This window comes from Leptodactylus fuscus, chromosome 10 (genome assembly GCF_031893055.1).
Source record: "Leptodactylus fuscus isolate aLepFus1 chromosome 10, aLepFus1.hap2, whole genome shotgun sequence".
Taxonomy (NCBI): Eukaryota; Metazoa; Chordata; class Amphibia; order Anura; family Leptodactylidae; genus Leptodactylus; species Leptodactylus fuscus.
The window spans coordinates 11,691,611-11,710,886 of record NC_134274.1 but is presented as its reverse complement, the minus strand read 5'-3'; the positions used below and the strand labels follow the sequence as shown (position 1 = coordinate 11,710,886).

The window sequence follows — 19,276 nt, the reverse complement described above, 5'->3', positions numbered from 1 at the left end:
TCGGCCGTTTCCACCTTCAGCTGCGCTTTGTCCAAAAAAAGTTTTCCAATGAGTAAAAATGGGGTCGTCTTGGTTAGGAAAGGTTAGGCTTCCAAGAAGGAAATATTCACAACAGCCCAAGAGATCAGGACACAAGGGTAAGAATCCTGGATGTGGAAGCCAAGATTTTAGAATAGGTTTTCCTACATTGATATAGCTACGCAATAACAAGCAATAAAAGGGTCGGGTTGTGATGGACACTTGTACAGTTGCTGGGTCCCCAGGCGCAGGAAGGAGTTGATATAGATTGGCTTTGGGGTAAAGATTTGGCGTGCGCGACATTTGCCCCCCGTGTTGCCTGCGCTTTTCTATGGCTGGTTTGCTTTTACACAATGAAACCACTTCCCCTTCCCACCGTTGACCCGTCACAGTTTTATTGTCTCTCAGCTCATTGTGTAACGACGTCTAGGAGAAGAAGAAGCGTCTCGAAGCCATGGAGGGAAAGGAAAACCAAGTAGAGTCTAAAGTGTCCCAGAACAATACCAAGTGATCCAGCAGGATCTGGTGACTATGATATTGCCGTCTTGTGTGTCGCAACATGACCACTTTTGCTTTCATTATCTGCAATGCAGGTGGTCGACATGTATTGGTCATGTAGAAGGACTCAGGGGTCACTGTGTATATAGGGATGGTGCACTTTAAGATTGTACTAGAGGATACAATCTGGCACATACAGGGTGTAATTTAATGTTGTCAGCATCATTTATTTTTCCCCTACAACCCTCAATTACAATAAAGTGATCTCATCCAGATCCAACAATGACCTGTGACTAATCGTGAGCTGCCTCTGCTGGGTCGTGCAGGTGTCCTCTGCTCCATCACTGCTGCGAGCTTTGTCAGCAAGTCTCATCTCATAGAGTGTCAGCGCTCATCCTCCTCCGTTCCCTTCTGTCTGCCGCACATTCCTGAGGTTTGTGATACCATGTGCGAGCTCTGAGAGAGTCTTCTGTATTCATGATTCATCGTGACCTTATGGAAAATCTCTGCAGGGCTATGTGGGGTTGTAAAAATACAATAATCGGGTTCCCTATCGGTAGACCCAGCAGCATAGGAATGCTGGAGCATTGACATCTAGGTCTCGGATTTTACATGACCAAGGGCCCTTTCCCATAGGACTGCGTATAAGCCGGGCCCCATATATAACTTCTGAAGCTTCTGTGTACTTGTGTTGTAGTGAAAACTTTGGGCCCCTCAGGTAATGGGATCCCATTGTGATTGCTACCTCTGCTCCCCCTACAGCTACGCCTCTTGTTGGGATATCTAGTGGGAAAATTCCTGTGTTTTTCATGACATTTTTATATGCATATTTTATGGCGTTGTCAAGTCCTATAGCAAAACCTATGGAAAACATGCAAGAAGCTCGTCATACCCAGAGCATTCCGCACAAGGGAAAACAAGACCACTGACCCTACAAATGGCCTGAGCTAAATTCTTTGTAGGGTTTTCTGTATTTCGCTATAGGCAGCTAGACATTACAGTCCAATATGCCTATGACAAGGACAATAATTGTGACCCTTTTAAGGGGTCCTCATTATGAGAACGTGGGGATCAGACACCTGGCACCCCCTAGTCACTGGATAACAGATGCAGGGGTGTAACTACCAGGATAGCAGACCTAGGGCCCAACAACTAAAAAGGCCCGGGTTCCTCTAAGACCTAGGGTGCAATAATTGATATGTCCTGGGTTATAAAGAAGGTTCTGCGGGGTGTGATACAATATCCCTTATTATTTTTACTCCTTCTCATTATGTTTTGCAGCAGCTGAGTCCTTTATGACCAGAGCGGTTCCACCTGCGCCATACATAAAGTAAATATTTGCACCGCAGCCTTCTATACTTTACTATAGCGATAAATCTTTGGCTCTTATCTCTCATTGTGTTTATGTTCAAGCCTGGAAGAATATTTCTTCTTCTTAATACTTATGTACATCTTAAATATGTAACATAAAGGATCCCACACATGACGTACTGGTACCATGCCCCAAGTCATCCATGACATGTGGGGGCGCCATAGTGTTTGTTCCATGGAAGTTATACCAAGACGCACTTACTTTATAACGTGTGGAGGACGATGGCCGTGATTTGCCCGGTTGGAGAGTCTTATATCAGAGGAAGGAATGAAACTTTAGCAGTTACCCTTTATGTTTTAACCCTTTGGCAATAGTGCCATTCTTCTGGTGCTTAGCCCATGCCATTGAGAGCAGGTATAAGCAGTATATTACAGCTGACACTTAGCGGTACACCGTATGACCTGGTCAAAACTTGGGACAGGTCACTATAACTTATACGTTTAAAAAATTTGCTTCTGGGATCGTGTTTGGCTGCTTGACAGGTTCCAGGGGTTGGACCCTACTGATCACATATTGACAAACTATCCTAAGCACAGGACATGACTCTTGTAAGTCCCCAAAACCCCTTTATAAAATGCCATAGGGTTTGGCCTCTTTAACCTTGGCTGTATCCATTTTTATTGTCCGTTCAGCAAAGATCAGTCTGGGGCTCCCATTATGGTGCCAATTTTTGCCACCCTGGGTGGAAGGCCCTGGTGTTTGCCCTTTCATGACCCTTGGACAAATTTTTCACCCCCATGTTTGCATAACGAGAAGGCTAATACCAGCGGCTGAAGGGTGTAAGTATAAATATGTGTGCCCAAGGTATTTCCTTCCAATTGTGCCTCCATTGCCATGGGCAGGGGAAGTTTTGGACTCATGTACATAGTGTGGCTACACTCTAAGCGCGTACAGTAGTTCTTTTGGAAAGGATAGTCCTGTAGAAAAATGGGTCTATCTGGGATTTATCCAAGGCGCACATAGCCTGATCTGTCCTTATGGCACGCACATCCTTACATCACACACACTCTTGGCCTCTTTCATGAAACGTTACAACACAACATATGGCACAGCGATACCGTAGCATGGAATGTTACACGAAGAAGTTCGTCAGCCAAAAAATGGTTAAAACGAGTCGCCGCGGGGGTAACTTCTGTACGTAAAATCTGCATCTTTATTTAGCAGTGTGACACAGCATTCACAATTGATGTCGCATCTGCCAAACAGCCCCGTCGGACGTCAAGAGCAGATCTGGCGTCACAGGTTGTGCAAAACGGAGAATGTGTGAGCATCTGATTACATGCAAAGTGAACATTAGGCGTGTGTGACTGACGACGTAGCAGGCCGTCCTTGCTGAATAGCTGCAATTAGCACAACTCCGAGGACTTGATTGGGCATTGTGTGTTACTTCTGAGCACTTGGAGCCGAGGATTTGTCATCTTACGTGGGATCTAGAATTTGGTAAAGAGGCGTCATCATTGCTTTAAATTGTCAACAGGTGCTATCATCGCTCATCCTACGTATTACACAGACCTAATTATGGCCTGGAATAACAGAGATGGTTGGTTTCAATATGGGAATGATTAACATGTCGTGACGCATGGTGCCCATACTGCGACAAAGCGGCCACATCACTGTATATACGTATGGTTGGGGGTCTGTGAATGACATCAGTTATGTACCGTAGTGCTATAAATATTAATAAAATGTTGGATTGCTGGGATCCCTTATTGATCATTGAAATAGGGGTCCTTACATACCCTGTGCAAGTCTGACCCTAGCTTCATTCATCTTCATGGGTGCTGTACTCTTCTATCTCCATCATTCCCTCCATTCTTATGACCATTGGGCACCCTAGCGATCAGACACTTTTTCCCTGTACTGTCTGCAGGGGCAAAAAATATTCTACTTTTGGGACCTATAGTGGTCCTCTCTATTGAAGTCTATGTGAGCTACAGACCAGCAAATCCTCCAGACTTTGTTGGAGGGAGCCACATTCATTTAATGAGTAATATAGTGTACCCATATAATCGCTGTCTTTGCCCAACCACTGGCTTTTCCGATCTGGTCGTTATTTTAGCAACCGGATCAAAAGAACCAGCTTTACTGGGAGTTTGTATAATGAAGAGCGTGCGACATGTGTCCCTTGTGCCTAGCCTTAAATCTAGCCTTGATCTATGTAGAGAGAGTCTTGTTTTTTCTTACTTGTTAAACTTGATAATTCTCACTTCACGCCCCACCACTAGGGGGAGCTAACTGCATATGGTTCAACTAATACTTAAGAAGTATCCATTACCATTATCACAGCAAGCAGGGTAAGCATTTCCATACCCGGTTCTGTTGTCATGTGCGCGACTGTGTATGGGCAATGCAGAAATAATCATGTTTTTAAAGCTATATAAATCAATCTGCAAGTTCCTCAGGGGCGGGACCTGATGTGTCCGTTTTGTCAGCAGACAGTGATGAGACTGACAGAAGTTGAAAATATCATTCATAGCATCTGAAGGGGGGTTTGGTGGTGATTCCATGGGAGAAATGGGTCACTTGAAACGGTTTGTTGCAAATCTGGTCAATCAGGCTCCGCCCCCAGTGCACTTGCAGGCTGATTTACATATCCATAAAAAGATGATTACCTCTGCATTATTTCATCGGATTGTGGCCACAAAAGTATGCTCCTGCTCCTATTAAAGCCCCCCTATATGGCATTATTATTAGACTGGAAGATAATTTGATCCTGATAGAATCCCTTTAAGTATTTTTACTGTGAAATACGACAATCCGTGCACGCTGTGTAATATATGCATATATTTAGACATACTGTTGGTTTAGGACGTTTCATGGCTAGGGTTATGTTTATAGCGTCTGGTGGATGTATACGGTCAGTGTCAGGTTGAGGACTACTAGAGGAAGAATATGTAATAGTCACCGACCAGCTGAATCCATACATTAAAAAGTTGAGCTAGAACATACACTCTGAATGTGAAATGAGATAGAACTTGGCAGCTGCTGTCATGAATCCTTCATCCCCCGTACCCTGGAAGGTTTGACGCGTTTCTGGACACTTCGACCGCAGGCACCCTGATTTCATTACAATGTGGAGTGCGAGAGATTGAAGGGGTTTTTGCCATCGGCTTATGTAGACAGGTGAAGGACATGCTAAGGGTTCCACTAGCCAGGACGTCTGTCAGTTCGAGGTGCGTTATTCTAAAGACGAAGGGTGATTTACTGTCTACAAAACTAGAAAGTCCTAGAGAATTCTGTGATGTGCAGGATCGCCATGCATCAGTGATGACTTACCTTCACTCTTCTCCATTGACTTGGATGAAATGGATACACGCGGCTTATTAGCAATGGTTAGACAAGCCAGAACTGCGTCGCCAATTTCATTCTTTATGAGACAACCCCTTTAAATTTGTCAATACCTAAGAAGTCTATTTGCATAGTCTGTCTGCAAAACCCAGACAACAGAATGTGCTCATCTCTATTGACTTCCTTTCAGGGCCCCCGTGCAGCTGAACCTGTGCTCTGCGCTAGTTGTAGCATGTCTACAAATGGCCTGTAAATCTATTATAATCTGACATTATTTGCTTGTAAAAGCCTTCGGATATTTGTGTGTAGTCTGTAACCCGTGGACGGAGAGGTGGTTGTTGAAGGTTTTGCTTTTGATGCTACTTTATGTACATTTTATGACTTGTTCTTTTATAACGTTCCCTTTGTACAATGACGCGTCAATGCTATTTTGCGTATAAAATTGTAATGCTCCACCTTATACAACATTGATGCAGTTATAACAGACTTAAAGTGGACCTCCAACTATATAACTGTTCGTAGATGAATAGTACAGGTGAATATAAGAAACTGTGTAATATATCTTATGAAAGAAATCTGTTTCCTTCTCCACTTATCAGGCTGAGTTACTTTTATACATAGATGTCTATGGAAAGCAGAGGTTGCTAGAAACTGCGGCTGCTACATTCTGCTAAACTGTGAGTGAGGGCGAACTGATACTGCTGTATATTTCAAGATAAAATTCCATCACTGCACAGAATGAAGCAATTAATCAATTAACAGCCTCCTCATCCCCCTCCCCTCTCCATAGACTTCTGTGTGTTAGCTATATAAATGGATTCTTTGCAAACAGCCTGAGTGAAGATAAAGAGGGACAACTTAATAAGTGGAGACGGAAACAGATTTCTTTAATAAGATATATTTCAATGTTTCCTATATTCATTTATGGAAAGCTGTGATCATGTCTGTCTTCAGTATTAATCAGATTTTTGCTCTTAAAGGGGTTTTCCTAAGGATAGGTCATCAACATCAGATGACACCCAACATCCAATCACCAGTTCTCAGCAGCTGATGCACAGAGAATGGAGCAGGAAGCAGACAGCGCTGTTCTCTGTGTAGTGGCAGAATTGAGTCACTACAGCCAAGCTCCCATTCAATTAAATGGGAACTGATCTGCAATATCTGAGAACAGCGCTATCTGCTTCTTGCTCCATTTGCTGCTGAGAACCACCAGTCGTGGGGCTGTCAGGTGTTGGATGACTAATCTGATGTTGATGAACTACGCATAGGAAAAACCCCTTTACGGGCAAAAATCTGATTAATAATGCATGTTGGTATGAGGACCGATGTGACCACTGCTAGTTACTTAAGTATCTTCTAAGCCAGCCAAATTTCTCTTGCCTTTAGGTCGAGGCTCACTGGCACTGAGCTGAGGACATGACGTCTTGGAGGTCCGGGGCCCCGTTCCATTGCTGCCCTATAAATCAGATTTTTGGTGGCCATCTTATTGAGAGCTTGAGTTTAGCATACAGTGCTACTCCTTAGCTTGGGAAAGCGCTATAATATGTTCGTACATTATCCTTGACTTTTCCGACGCTTTGTGATTCTCTCTGCTGATAAGAGTCCCTGAAGAATCGGACCTATTAAAGGGCACTTTGTTATTCCTCTTACGCTTCCTAGTTTACTGTAAGTCCGGACATTTAGCCGCCCGTAATTGTAATTTCTTGTAACCGACCCATATAAGGTGCCTGACTTCCAAGTGGCACATCGAGCACCTCGAGCTTCTCCACCGGCTCCAAACACATCAAGTGCAAAGTGCTGCAATATTGATATTTCTAGGGCGTTATCTTCCGGCCAGATCTTACAGGATATTACATTTTATAAACCTTTATGGTACAGCAATCCAGATACTAATACCCTGGAGACAAGTCGCTTTTTGTAAGCCTGGACCTCTTCCTTAAATATCCTAGCTCATGGCCTCTGGGTTGTTACTAGATGACGGGTTTCCTACAGAACAGGTCTTGCACAGTTTGCGGCACACAAACGCCTAGTTTATTGCGGTCACTTTTAATGTCAAGCCGTGCCAACAAGACAGTGGCCTGTTCTCTTGCTTATTATGTAAATGGAGTCACAAAAGCGGTTCAGCTAAGGAAAGCGATTCTATCTTGGGCACTTCTTTTTCTTTTATTGCAGTGTTTGGCTGAGCGGGAATATATCCAGATGGAAAGAATGTGCTTTGTAAGAGGCAGTGAATGGTACAGATTGTTAATTTGTACAAGGCCATGCCGCAGGGAATCCCGTCTTACACTTCTATGACATAATTCCACCGGAAAGCAACGTATTGCTTCCTCCTCTTCAATCACGCGGAAAAAAAAATAACAGGCTCGGCTTCCTTTCTTGAGAGTTTTCCATAGTTAATATTCAGGGCAGGAGACCTTAAGCCCTGTTGTATGAAAGAGATCTGTATGGGCATAAATATAGGGGGGGTACAGACCAGGGGGTCACATGTGATAGCTGGAGGCCCAGCTACAAACTTAGGTCATTTCTGCTGCCTAGAACAGAGCTGTTCTACAATGTACAGAGCTGTGCAAAAGTTTTAGACAGCCATGGATACTAATTCTGAATGCCTTCAGAAGTAGAAGGGATGATAGTTAATTAAAATATTTGGTGTGATGTTACGAGTGCTCATATATGGCGGTAACTTACTCATTTTTTCTACACATTTAGCATTTACATTGTCTTTGCTTTGCTGCAGTTGCAAAACAGAAGAAGACATGGAGCAGAAAGGTCCTCTTCATCCTAGGAGTTCTTTTTATCTTGGGGATAATTGCTTTAATTGTAGTAGCCGTGGTGCAGAACAGACCTCTTCCAAAGAACCTAAAGGTAAGGCAATTCATAGCATAGATGTGTATTCAGTGGGGGTCTGAGTGATGAACCCCCCACCAAACTTTAGATTAGGAGTCCTGTGTCCCTTGTTGAATGGAGTAGTGCCGTGCTACTCCATTCAAAATCTATGAGGCTGCAAAAAATATCCAAGCACTGTACAGGGCCATCGTCGGCAGCTCCATAGACATTGAATGGACTGGCAGTGTGCATGTTCAGCCTTTCCAATGCCCAATCTTGGGGAAATCTCTCTTAAAGGGAGTGTGTGTTTTTTGGAGAAAGTTGCATTAAATTTTGGATTCCAGGAAAGGTGCTATCTGCTAAATAGTTACAAATGGGAAGCTCTAGAATTTCCAACAACATTGTTCATTGAAGGATTGCTACATTTTTATTATTTTTTTTTTTTTTTTTTGGGGGGGGGGCAGTTGAGTGACTTATTACAAGACAGACGGGGCTGATAGGGTTCCCTATGTAAATATTGTCAGTGTTGCACATATGGGAATGGTGGGGTCACGGAACTTTTGGTAAAGAAAGCTTGAGGCTGGATCTCTGTAACACATAATTAAGATGGCAGTGCCTCCTCAATAATATCCCTTATCTCTCCTTGTCAGGTTTATTTTCATTGTGCGGAGAGAACCTCATTAGTGTCAGCTTCAGACTGTAACGTACCATTTACTGAGTCTGGGACACATTCCAGGACTAAAACTGCTGACAAATCTGCAAGATTATATACAGCATTACACAATTAGGCAGCTCTTACATGTTACAATGTGCCATCCTATATTTATCCTATATAGGCGTGCATGCGCCGATGCCAGGGTCTATTGACAGAGGAAAGGTGCAGGCATAGGGGCTGCTTAGCTTCTGCTGGGTTTGTCAATAGTGGTGCAGAGAGGAGCTTAAGCTCCGGGTTTTATCTTTGAATACTTAACTTTTTTTGCACTGATTTTAGATGATTTTAGCTCCATAGACAGGTGAGATCCTATGAACTTGTGATCGATTAAAGATATAGTACTGACATACGTTGCCCAAAGATATACCCCATATAATATGCTTTAGTACAGCATGTACATTGCTCCGATAACTGGGACACGTGCCATGTAATGGCCATATATCACGATTGCAGTCACAGCTTCTCATCCCCAGCCACTAGAGATGTACATCAGCATATTCTGCAGACAGGTGAGTTACTACGCCAAAGACGAGTTTCCTGCAGATCGTGTGCTGTAGCCGTATCCGAGGTCTATAAATAGATGCATCCATATTCAAGCAGGTGGCTTCCATTCAGTTTGTTATCAATAATCCCACATTTGCAGGAAGCCAGAGAACTAAAGGACAAACATGGCGTATTTCCCCAACAAAGACCTTATGGTTATCTCATTTATTATGTCAGGTTCTGATAAATAGGATGACACTACCTGTAAGGAATCTCACGCACAGCAACAAAAACCTTCACGTGTGAGGGAGATATTGTATATGCAGAAACATACCGCACCGCCATATCCTCCTCCAGACTAGACTAGAATCTGATAGATTACATAGACATCTAATACGGTCAAAGTAAAGCTATAGGCTATAGTGTCCGCACAGAAACATCATGTATCCAACACACAAGTTTAACAAACTTTTTTTTTTTTTTTTTACTTTGTTCATGTCACATAGAGAAGCTGGCAACAAGTGTTGAATTTCCCTGCAGTGCCCCTATGGGAGAAATGAGGCATTACACAGTGTCCATTCATATCAAAGGGTTGACTGCATATTAGAGGACAGGAACGGTCCTTCAGAGCTAGAGACCGTCTTTGTAGCGTTCTGCACTCTTCCTAAGAGATGAGGCTCCTGAATAGATGACCCCTCTAGTAGTGTATATACACATAACACATAGAATGGTCTGTGGACATCTTCTACAAGAGTGTATTCACTTGCTCTGTATTAATCCTGTTTCTCTCAGGGTCACTCTCAAGGCTTTCTGTAAAGCTGCACAAAGAACAAACATGGTTAGTAACTAATGGTGTGCTGCTTCTCCCCAGTATGGCATTGTGTTGGATGCGGGCTCCTCACACACCAACCTGTATATATATCAGTGGCCGGCAGAGAAGGAGAATGACACTGGAGTTGTGGAACAGGTAGAAGAATGTAAAGTTGAAGGTTAGTTCTATCTATCTATCTATCTATCTATCTATCTCCTATCTATCTATCTATCTAATGATGAAGAACTTCCATGCACTAAGGTTCTTAAAGCCAATCGCTAATCCCCTCTTAACTCACCAGAATCTGGGTTCTGGTTGGATTCTGATTCTGGATTCTGATTGGATATATTAAGCACATCTACATGGGTCAATGGTCACACAGGTCCTCTTTAAAGGGCTACTTTCTATGGTCCCATTTAGGACTTATAAACCTCAATCCTTACCAAGCAAGGTTATCTAGGACCTGTTGCTTTCAACCTTTGCACCATATACCCATGGAGGGCTTTGAAAACAGGATGAGTATGATGGTCAATCATTCATGGCATGTAATACTACATTTCCCCTGTAGTGGCCACTGTTGGTGCAGTGTAAGGTTTTCCTTTCTGAAGCCAGATCAGAGGCGATCAGTGGATCAATGGGAGTGTCTTCACGAGATATCCCCTTAAAGGCATATCCACTCCTTTAGTTATATGTATCTATGTTACTTACAGTAGAGAATTTGTGCCAATTTTCTAATATTATGAAACAATGGCGGGTTTATAGAAGTGTGAGGCGAGCGCTTCGGACATCTATCCTGTAGGAATGTGGGCTGTCTAATGTGCGGTTACCTCTGTTTGTTTCTCCATTGCTCTCTTTATCCCCACTCACCCGTCCTTATGACTAACATAAACTAAAGAAATAGGATATAGTGTTGTGGCTTTCCAAAAATAGACATCCGCGAGTGATTAATGAGACCGAGATTCCTGCGCGCAGCCGTTTTTTTCTTCTAATTTAGTCCAAAGCTGTGAACACCAGTTGGATAAAACATAAGTCCTGGCCCTCATCCATTAGTCTTAAATTTGGACGTAAAGGAAAGTACGGCAGATTTATGACATGTTTATTTTATTTCTGTCTCACAATGTCAGAGCTGTATGTCTGCCAACAGCAAAGCTGGCAAATAACCAGAGAAAAATCAGGAGACGTGATAAACGATGACATCAGAGCGATGACGGATTGGTGATTGTTTATGGACAGGGGCCCATCTTCTGTATGTGCTGTCCATGATCAGGGCTGTGTACCTGTCCAGTATCAGAATGGTGGGCCCCAGGCCAAAATCAATTCTAGGGGCCCAGGCTCTGTCTGTCCTTCTGCCTTGAATTAGGCCCCTAAAAGGATTTGTAGCACAAAAGAAATGGTCATAACTTTTCAACAGACTGTGAATATATGAAATTTATAAGAGAAAAATACTTCTTTCTCCACTTATCAGGCTCTTTTCCAATCCCTAGTCTCTCCTAAACTGACATTCACTCTGAAATCTCTGCTGAATCAGTCTTGCAAATCACAGGGGTATCAGATTACAGCCGTATATAGAGATCTATGGAGAAGGAGGAGGAGCCAAGTGAGACAGCTAGGAGAGAAACAGACACGGGGACTAGGAAAAATGGAAGTTTCTATCTAAGCCCATGTGCATTGCCACTATGAAGAAATCCAAGTTCAGCATTCAGAATGGATTGTGCACATGCGTAAACATCATTGTATTGAAAGTAGGTCCTCGGGACCACAATGATCGGTGGAGGTCCCAAGACCCTGTGGGACAAGTTTAATTTATGTTACAACCCCTTTAACTTTAAACAATACCTGTCATCGCTCCTAAAAAGCCCAGTGACATACCTTATCTCAAAGGCGACGTGGTGTTTTGTGTATTCAAATCCATTCAGCCTTTCCACAGATATAAGCCCTTTTTTGGTTGATGCAAATTAGGGTCTACTAGGCAAGTGGGTGGTTTCTCTGTGTGCTGTATGTCATGTTAGGAATGGCGGGGACCGTGGCGAACTTTTGACATGGAGCCCCCCTGACCGACGCTGAAGACCTCGACCAACTGACCCCTACTGCCACCCCCCCCACACGCATTTCTGCGCACCCTATAATACCCCATATTGGCCCCTGCACACAGTATTATCCCCCATAGTGGTCCCTGCACACAGTATTATGCCCCATAGTGGCCCCTGCACGCAGTATTAAGTCCCATAGTGGCCCCAGTACACAGTATTATGTCCCATTGTGGACACACATGAACAATTATTATACTTTGGATACCCCAGAGTATAATAATCGGAGACCCAGAGGGATATAAACATAACAAACTACTGTTACTTACCTATCTCCCGACTCCCCTGCATTCTCCGTCGCTGTCGGTCATCTTCCGGGATGTCATGTGACCGAGGCTGAAGCCTGTCCGGAGCCTGGAGAGGTAAGTAACACAGTTTTTTTTATGTTATCTTACTTCTCCCGGGCCTCCGATGATTATACTCGGGGGTCCAAAAAGACCCCCCCCCCCCCCCGTGTATAATAGTGCTTGTGGGGCCTGCGCCGTCACTTACCAATCCCGGCCCCTGCCAGGATCGGTAAGTATATAGGGCCCGTTAATGGCTGGAGTAACTCCAGTGGGTAACGGCCTATTAAAAAAAAAACAAAAAAAGCAGCGGTAGCGGCTGCCACCGGGCCCCTAATGTCCTGGGCCCTGTGGCAACTGCTACCACGGTATTTACGCCACTGGTTACCACCCATTTGACCACCCAACGCTAAAAAGCCTTATATCTGTGGAATAGCTGAACAGATTTGGATAAACAAAACACCTAAATGTTTAGGGTGACGTCGCCGCTCATATGGGGTATGTCATTGGGCTTTTCAGAACTGATGACAGGGCCTCTTTAAAGTTAAAGGGGCTGTACACCAAATTATACTTGTACCCTATTCACAGGGTCCTGGGACAGTTCCCCTTTAATTTTGCAGATTTGGAGCTCTGCAGTACTACAAAGATTTATGCCTTGTAGACATGAAATTGGAAGACATAGATGGTAGGAGGCAATAAGGGAATCACATAACTTTTTGTTTTCTCTTCCAAAAAGGTAATGGTATATCTAGCTACTACCTGAAGCCTGTGAATGCTGGTCTTTCTCTTCAGTATTGCATAGACAAAGCCCAAAAAGTGATTCCAGCCAGTAAGCGGAAGGACACACCTGTGTATCTAGGGGCCACAGCTGGAATGAGACTTCTCAGGTATATTACCTTGCCAAGTTCTCGTGACACATCAGTTTCGATTAATATTGAGCTATAAGAAGGAGACAGTGCTATATAAACTGTCATACCTGTCCCTGCTCAGTAGGTGTCCCATACTCTGCATTCTGATGGTGTCCGATTTATACTGGTGCACTACTTGGCGGTGCCCCAGTATTAGTTAAAGGGGTTGCCTTACTATTAAATATCGTATAAGAAAATGAACACTATGTAACATTCACATGATCCAGTAAGGAGCTGTGACGTTTATTTACATGGTATGGCACCACCTGGTGTTCAGACTGTATAGCAATGAGCATGTCCACCTAATGTGCTGAGTACTGGTAGACGCACATGCTCAGTCTCTTCACAGCCAAGTCTCTGCCTAGTGTCAGAGTATCTCAGGATCAGTTCATAGTCGAGCAAGTATCTGACTGCTAATGATGATTTATTACTGCCCCATCTATTCATTTACTAACAGTCTTCTCCTGCTGTAGGCTCACTAACCGGGCGGTGGCCGACGAGGTTCTGGCTTCAGTGGAGAACACGTTGCGAGCTTCTCCCTTTGATTTTCAAGGTGCCAGAATAATCACAGGACAAGAAGAAGGAGCCTATGGTTGGATCACTATTAACTATCTTCTAGGGAACTTTAAACAAGTTAGTGCAACTCTTTATCCTTTTTTTAATTAAAGGGACGGCGGGCTTGGGGCGTGGTTTTGGAAAAAGGGGTGTGGCCTAATGTATAACGCTGTGGTGCAAAAGTTTTGGTGCCTTTTTCTGCCGTAAACTAAACCAACTAATAGGAGATGTCTAACCCGTTACCCTGAATTGTTGATCCAGAAGAAGGCAAAGGCCAAGACCGAGACGTTGGGGGCGGAACTATTGGTGGTCATATTTGTTTATTCCTTGTAGAATTCAAAAAAATTTTTAAATGTAACTATATTTTTTAAATTCCTATAGGAATTGTCACATTCTAGATCAGTAACAACATCAGGTGCTCTAGATCTCGGAGGAGCCTCAACACAGATCACGTTTGAGTCCAATGAAAATATCGAATCAGAAGATAATTCCTTGCACTTCCGATTGTATGGAAGAACCTACAATGTCTATACGCACAGCTTTCTATGTTATGGGAAAGACCAGGCCCTCCGCCTGCAGCTGGCGAACAGTATAGCGGTATGTATAATACAACCATTACGTCATTGGTGGCCCAGTGTCATAAAATTCTGTCCCTGATGGCCCAGAGCAATACATTCTGCCTCTGGTGACCCAATGTCATTAGTTTCTGTCCCTGAAAGCCCAGTGTTGTACATTCTATCCCTGGTGGCCCAGTTTTATAGCCTTTTGTCCCTGGTGGCCCAGTTTTATAATATTCAATCTCTAGTGGCTCAGTTTTATAGCCTTCTGTCCCTAATTACCCAGTTTTATAATATTCAATCTCTAGTGGCTCAGTTTTATAACATTTTGTCCCGGGTGGTCCAGTTTTATAACATTTTGTTCCTGGTGGCCCAGTTTTATAACATTTTGTTCCTGGTGGCCCAGTTTTATAACATTTTGTCCTTGGTGGCCAAGTTTTTTTTAACATTTTGTCCCGGGTGGTCCAGTTTTATAGCATTCCATCCCTGGTGGCCCAGTTTTATAACATTTTGTCCCTGGTGGCCCAGTTTTATAACATTTTGTCCCGGGTGGTCCAATTTTATAGCATTCCATCCCTGGTGGCCCAGTTTTATAGCATTCTGTCCCTGGTGGCCCAGTTTTATAACATTTTGTCTTTGGTGGCCAAGTTTTATAACATTTTGTCCCGGGTGGTCCATTTTTATAGCAGTCCATCCCTGGTGGCCCAGTTTTATAACATTTTGTCCTTGGTGGCCCAGTTTTATAACATTTTGTCCCGGGTGGCCCAGTTTTATACAATTTTGTCTCTGGTGACCCAGTGTCAAAACACTTTTCCACAAGGTCAGTCTGCTTGCCAAGGAAACTAGTCACATGACGTTCTCAGACATGAACAAATATAAAATTTTGACAACTTTAAGCCCCCTTCAGCAGATGCCCTTTTCTCTAGGAACTTACTGTACCCATGGGTGAATCTGTCCCTGGTTACATGGCATCTACAAGAGACTATAGCAGCCACCTGGTACTGTGCAGACTTGCTGGAGGCGCTTGTACCACCATCATTTTCAGACGTCCCATTCTCCGATTCTTCATGACTGATGCCCACCATGATCCCCCCTCCATGGTGATAGAAAAAATTGTGACTTTTTCTAAAAAAAACAAAAAAATTCTACAGTAATTTATTCTTGTACCACGGACAGTACTGAACTATATATAAACATCGAAAATTTCAGAAATGATAAAATTCCGTAACATAATGTGATCCCTAATCACTAGATAATAATACCCAAAATATACTGAAAGGCGACACTAAAGCACAATAGACTTTATTTACCCATCCCAAGCCTAAAAATCCCGTACTTCGCGCGATAGCGGCTTAATATTTGGCTATAAATAATCAGAACTTCAAAACCGCCGGAGCGAAAAAAGTTTCAGAAGCGAAACAAGAATCACAGAGCAATTTGTAGAAACAATTAGCAAACTAAAATACTCTGTAACTATATGAAGCAAGTGATATAATAACCCCGAGTCTAGAACGGGAGGGAAGGGGAACAATAAAAAACACTTAATTGCCGCCATTGTGCAGCTGGCAGGAAAAAGATGGCTGAGCTAGGTTGGAAAATTATGTTTTTTCAGCATCAATTGTGGGGTATAAGAATGATCCCGATGGAGACGAACGCTCGGTGACAAGATATATTTTAGTCTGATAAGCCTAGCGTTGAATCCATCGTTTTAAGTTATGGCCTGTTAAAGGGGTATTCCATCTTATAAAGTGATGGTACGTATGGGATGCCTACTGATCTTAAAGGGATTTTCCAATCTTAGCAATTTATCCCCATGTCTGGGGGAAGCTTTGGAGTCCATATTGTAGCATTAGAACTATTACGTAGCAATCCATCCTAGTCCACAATATTTCAATCTGGAAAAAAGAAATCACACACAAGGTATGGTATAGTAGAAAATTCATTGGGGCCCCAAACAGCTTGGAGGTGTGCACAGGCCTGTATTCAGGGTGCAGAATGCATATCCGAATTCAGTCCATGTCTCGTTGACCATCCCTACATTGTTCTCCATTACAGAACATACACAATTACTCCCTGTTGGATCCCTGCTTTAACTCAGGATATACAAGGAATCTCAACACAAGTGATTTCTACAATAGTCCCTGCGTGTCCGATCGGAAGACGCCAACAGCACCGCCGAGCATCCGAATCGAGGGGACGGGAAATTATAATCTATGCAAGCAAAATGTCCAGGAAATCTTAAATAAATCCCACTGTAGCTACTCCAGATGTTCATTCAATGGCATTTTCCAGCCAGTTTTACAAGGGGAATTTGGGGTAAGTAAGACTTCTTCGTGCTTGGTACAGGGCTGGGTGTGGAGAAGTGGGTGGCTTTCCAAATAGTCAATAGATATTGGTGATATTTGTAGGACGTTCCATGCTTATCCATCAGATATCAGTAGCCATGGGCCGTATACACATATTTGGTGCCTTCACTGGTGGCTGAGTGTCATAACATTCTGTTCCTGGTGGCCCAGTATCATGGCATTCTGTTCCTGGTGGCCCAGTTTCATGACATTTTGTCCCTGATACCCCATGTTAGAACGTACTGGTACTTTTCCCTAGATTGCTGGGCGTTGTAGTTGTAACCTCATCTCGAGAACTACTGTACATGTTGTGTCCCCACTGCCCGGGATATAACCTACATCTCCTTACATAGATCTCATCTTCTTACAGGCATTCTCCGCATTCTTTTTTGTTATGGACTTTTTAAAGCTAAGCAAGGAGAAGTTCTCCTTGGACGAGGTGAAAGCGACTGTGGAAAGACATTGCGCAAAACCCTGGAGTGAGGCAAGGCTCTTAGTGTTACCCACGTCGGATGTAGGGGACATGGGGTCAGCTGTGATTTCTAAAATTTGTCTCCTTTTTCTTTTCATTAAGGTAAAGAGCGAGTCCGGAAAAGTCAAGGAAAAATATCTAAGTGAATATTGTTTTTCCGGAGTCTACATTCTAACGCTTCTTGAACTTGGTTATGGCTTTAACTCCAGTAGCTGGAAAGATATCACATTTTTAGGAAAGGTAATGCTATGCTATTAGAGGATCTATCTATCTATCTATCTATCTATCTATCTATCTATCTATCTATCTCCTATCTATCTATCTAGCTATCTATCTATCTATCTATCTATCTATCTATCTATCTATCTGAGTCTATATCTTTCAATCTAGATTTTTCCATAGATATAGTTCCAACCATTTTTCTGTTCCCCAGATCCATGGCAGTGATGCTGGATGGACTCTTGGATACATGCTCAATTTAACCAATATGATCCCATCAGAGCTTCCTCCTTCTCCTCCTCTATCTCACGGTGGATACATCGGAGTCATGGTCTTTTTCTCAGTTTTCTTACTATTTGTCCTTTTGACTTGCTGGCTAAGTTTCCGGAAGCCAAAATGTCTACAGAAAGGCATCATTTAGGAACCTCTAAAACTATGGATCGCTATATTTGAGAGTTGTTCTGTGGATTTGCCTTTGCCATGGATTCCTATGGTGACTCTGCGGACTGGATCGGCCAAGACAAGAAGAGAACCTTGGGCCTTCTCTTACCTTGTGGGACCATACAAGCCATGCTTGGAGCACAACTATTGTTCTCGAATGGAATATTTTATCAACTTCATATTTATGAAGCTTTTAACTAAGATTATTTTTTCAAGAGGAACATGATGGAAGACTGTGAGTAGACTAGACTAAAATAAAATAAAAAAATATCACTGAACGTACCGATGGGGCTTACGTTCAGAACTACAAAAAAAACTGATCTCAGGTGACATCATATAACTAGGTCTATTATTGTATTTTTATAAGCCCTGGTCATTTATAATAGGTTGCATCCCCTCGTCCTTGTCAAGAAAGCCATAGCATTGCTATTGTGTACTCTGACACATAATGTTTATATAGAAAAAGCAGCAAAAACTTCCAATGTCACTGTGGTGTGAGTGCTTGACCAGACACTGTGTCTTTAAGTGCAAGGAATATTTTTCACGTTGATGAAGATGATTATTTTTTTGTAGAAATACCCTAAAAGGATGTTTTATCACCTGTCTGATAAAGGGACCATACATTCCTAATTTTTTTATTCATTCGTTGCGTGTCTGTTTACCTCTCCTGACTAGAAAAGGTTTGACATTAAAAAAAATTCTGTGCTTAATCCCATTGTCGGCACTAGGGGGAGCTGAGGAGTGGACTGCATACGGTTTATATATTGATCTCTATGGTGTGAAGTAAGCTCTTAAGCTCCCCCTTAGTGAAGACTAGGCTTTTGTTATTTAAAGAGCACCTTTCACTCTCCAATTCTTTAAATCCTCCAATAGGCACCGATCTACTGATTCCAGCTTAGTTGGAATTTTTTCTCTAGCCCTCTCCATTCCCGAGCAATCCTTTCAGTAACTTTGAGCATCCAATGTGCCAGTTAAGCTCCCTACTGTTTGGTGGGCGGACCCATGCTGTCTGCTGAAGTCTAGGACCGCCCACCTTACAGTAGGGATCTTAATTAATATATTGGGTGCTGAAACTAACAGCATTGATTTCTCAAGAATGGTAGGGGCTAGAGAAAAAAATCCAACTGTGTCAGAATCAGTGGAGCGGTGCCTATTGAAGGATGTGAATAGTTGGAGATGATGAAAAGTTATCTTTAAAGGGTCTTTCTGGGAACTTAATATTGATAACCTATCCATTGGCATACACTGGTTAAGGTCATTGCATGCAGGTATCTCAATGTCTTTCTGATAAGTCCTGCTGATCACAGTTCACGAGTATACAGCCCTATACAGCCCTACTGCACACTGTCATCCCTACAAATGCTGTGACATAGTGGGGGGCAGTGCCAGCGGTCCATACCCTA

General features: G+C 42.9%; 1 protein-coding gene across 1 annotated transcript in view; it reads left to right on the top strand.

Annotated features, from left to right (window-relative positions):
• The window catches only part of ENTPD1 (ectonucleoside triphosphate diphosphohydrolase 1), a 36,949-nt gene extending 17,982 nt beyond the window's left edge, over positions 1-18,967 (top strand). Inside the window, exons 2-10 of the mRNA XM_075288281.1 lie at positions 7,911-8,038; positions 10,066-10,183; positions 13,113-13,263; positions 13,758-13,917; positions 14,221-14,436; positions 16,452-16,712; positions 17,112-17,237; positions 17,328-17,453; positions 17,647-18,967. Coding sequence (XP_075144382.1) covers positions 7,911-8,038; positions 10,066-10,183; positions 13,113-13,263; positions 13,758-13,917; positions 14,221-14,436; positions 16,452-16,712; positions 17,112-17,237; positions 17,328-17,453; positions 17,647-17,853 — 1,493 coding nt within the window. The 3' untranslated portion in view covers positions 17,854-18,967. The remainder of the gene's footprint in view (positions 1-7,910; positions 8,039-10,065; positions 10,184-13,112; positions 13,264-13,757; positions 13,918-14,220; positions 14,437-16,451; positions 16,713-17,111; positions 17,238-17,327; positions 17,454-17,646) is intronic.
• The last annotated feature ends 309 nt before the right edge of the window (positions 18,968-19,276 follow it).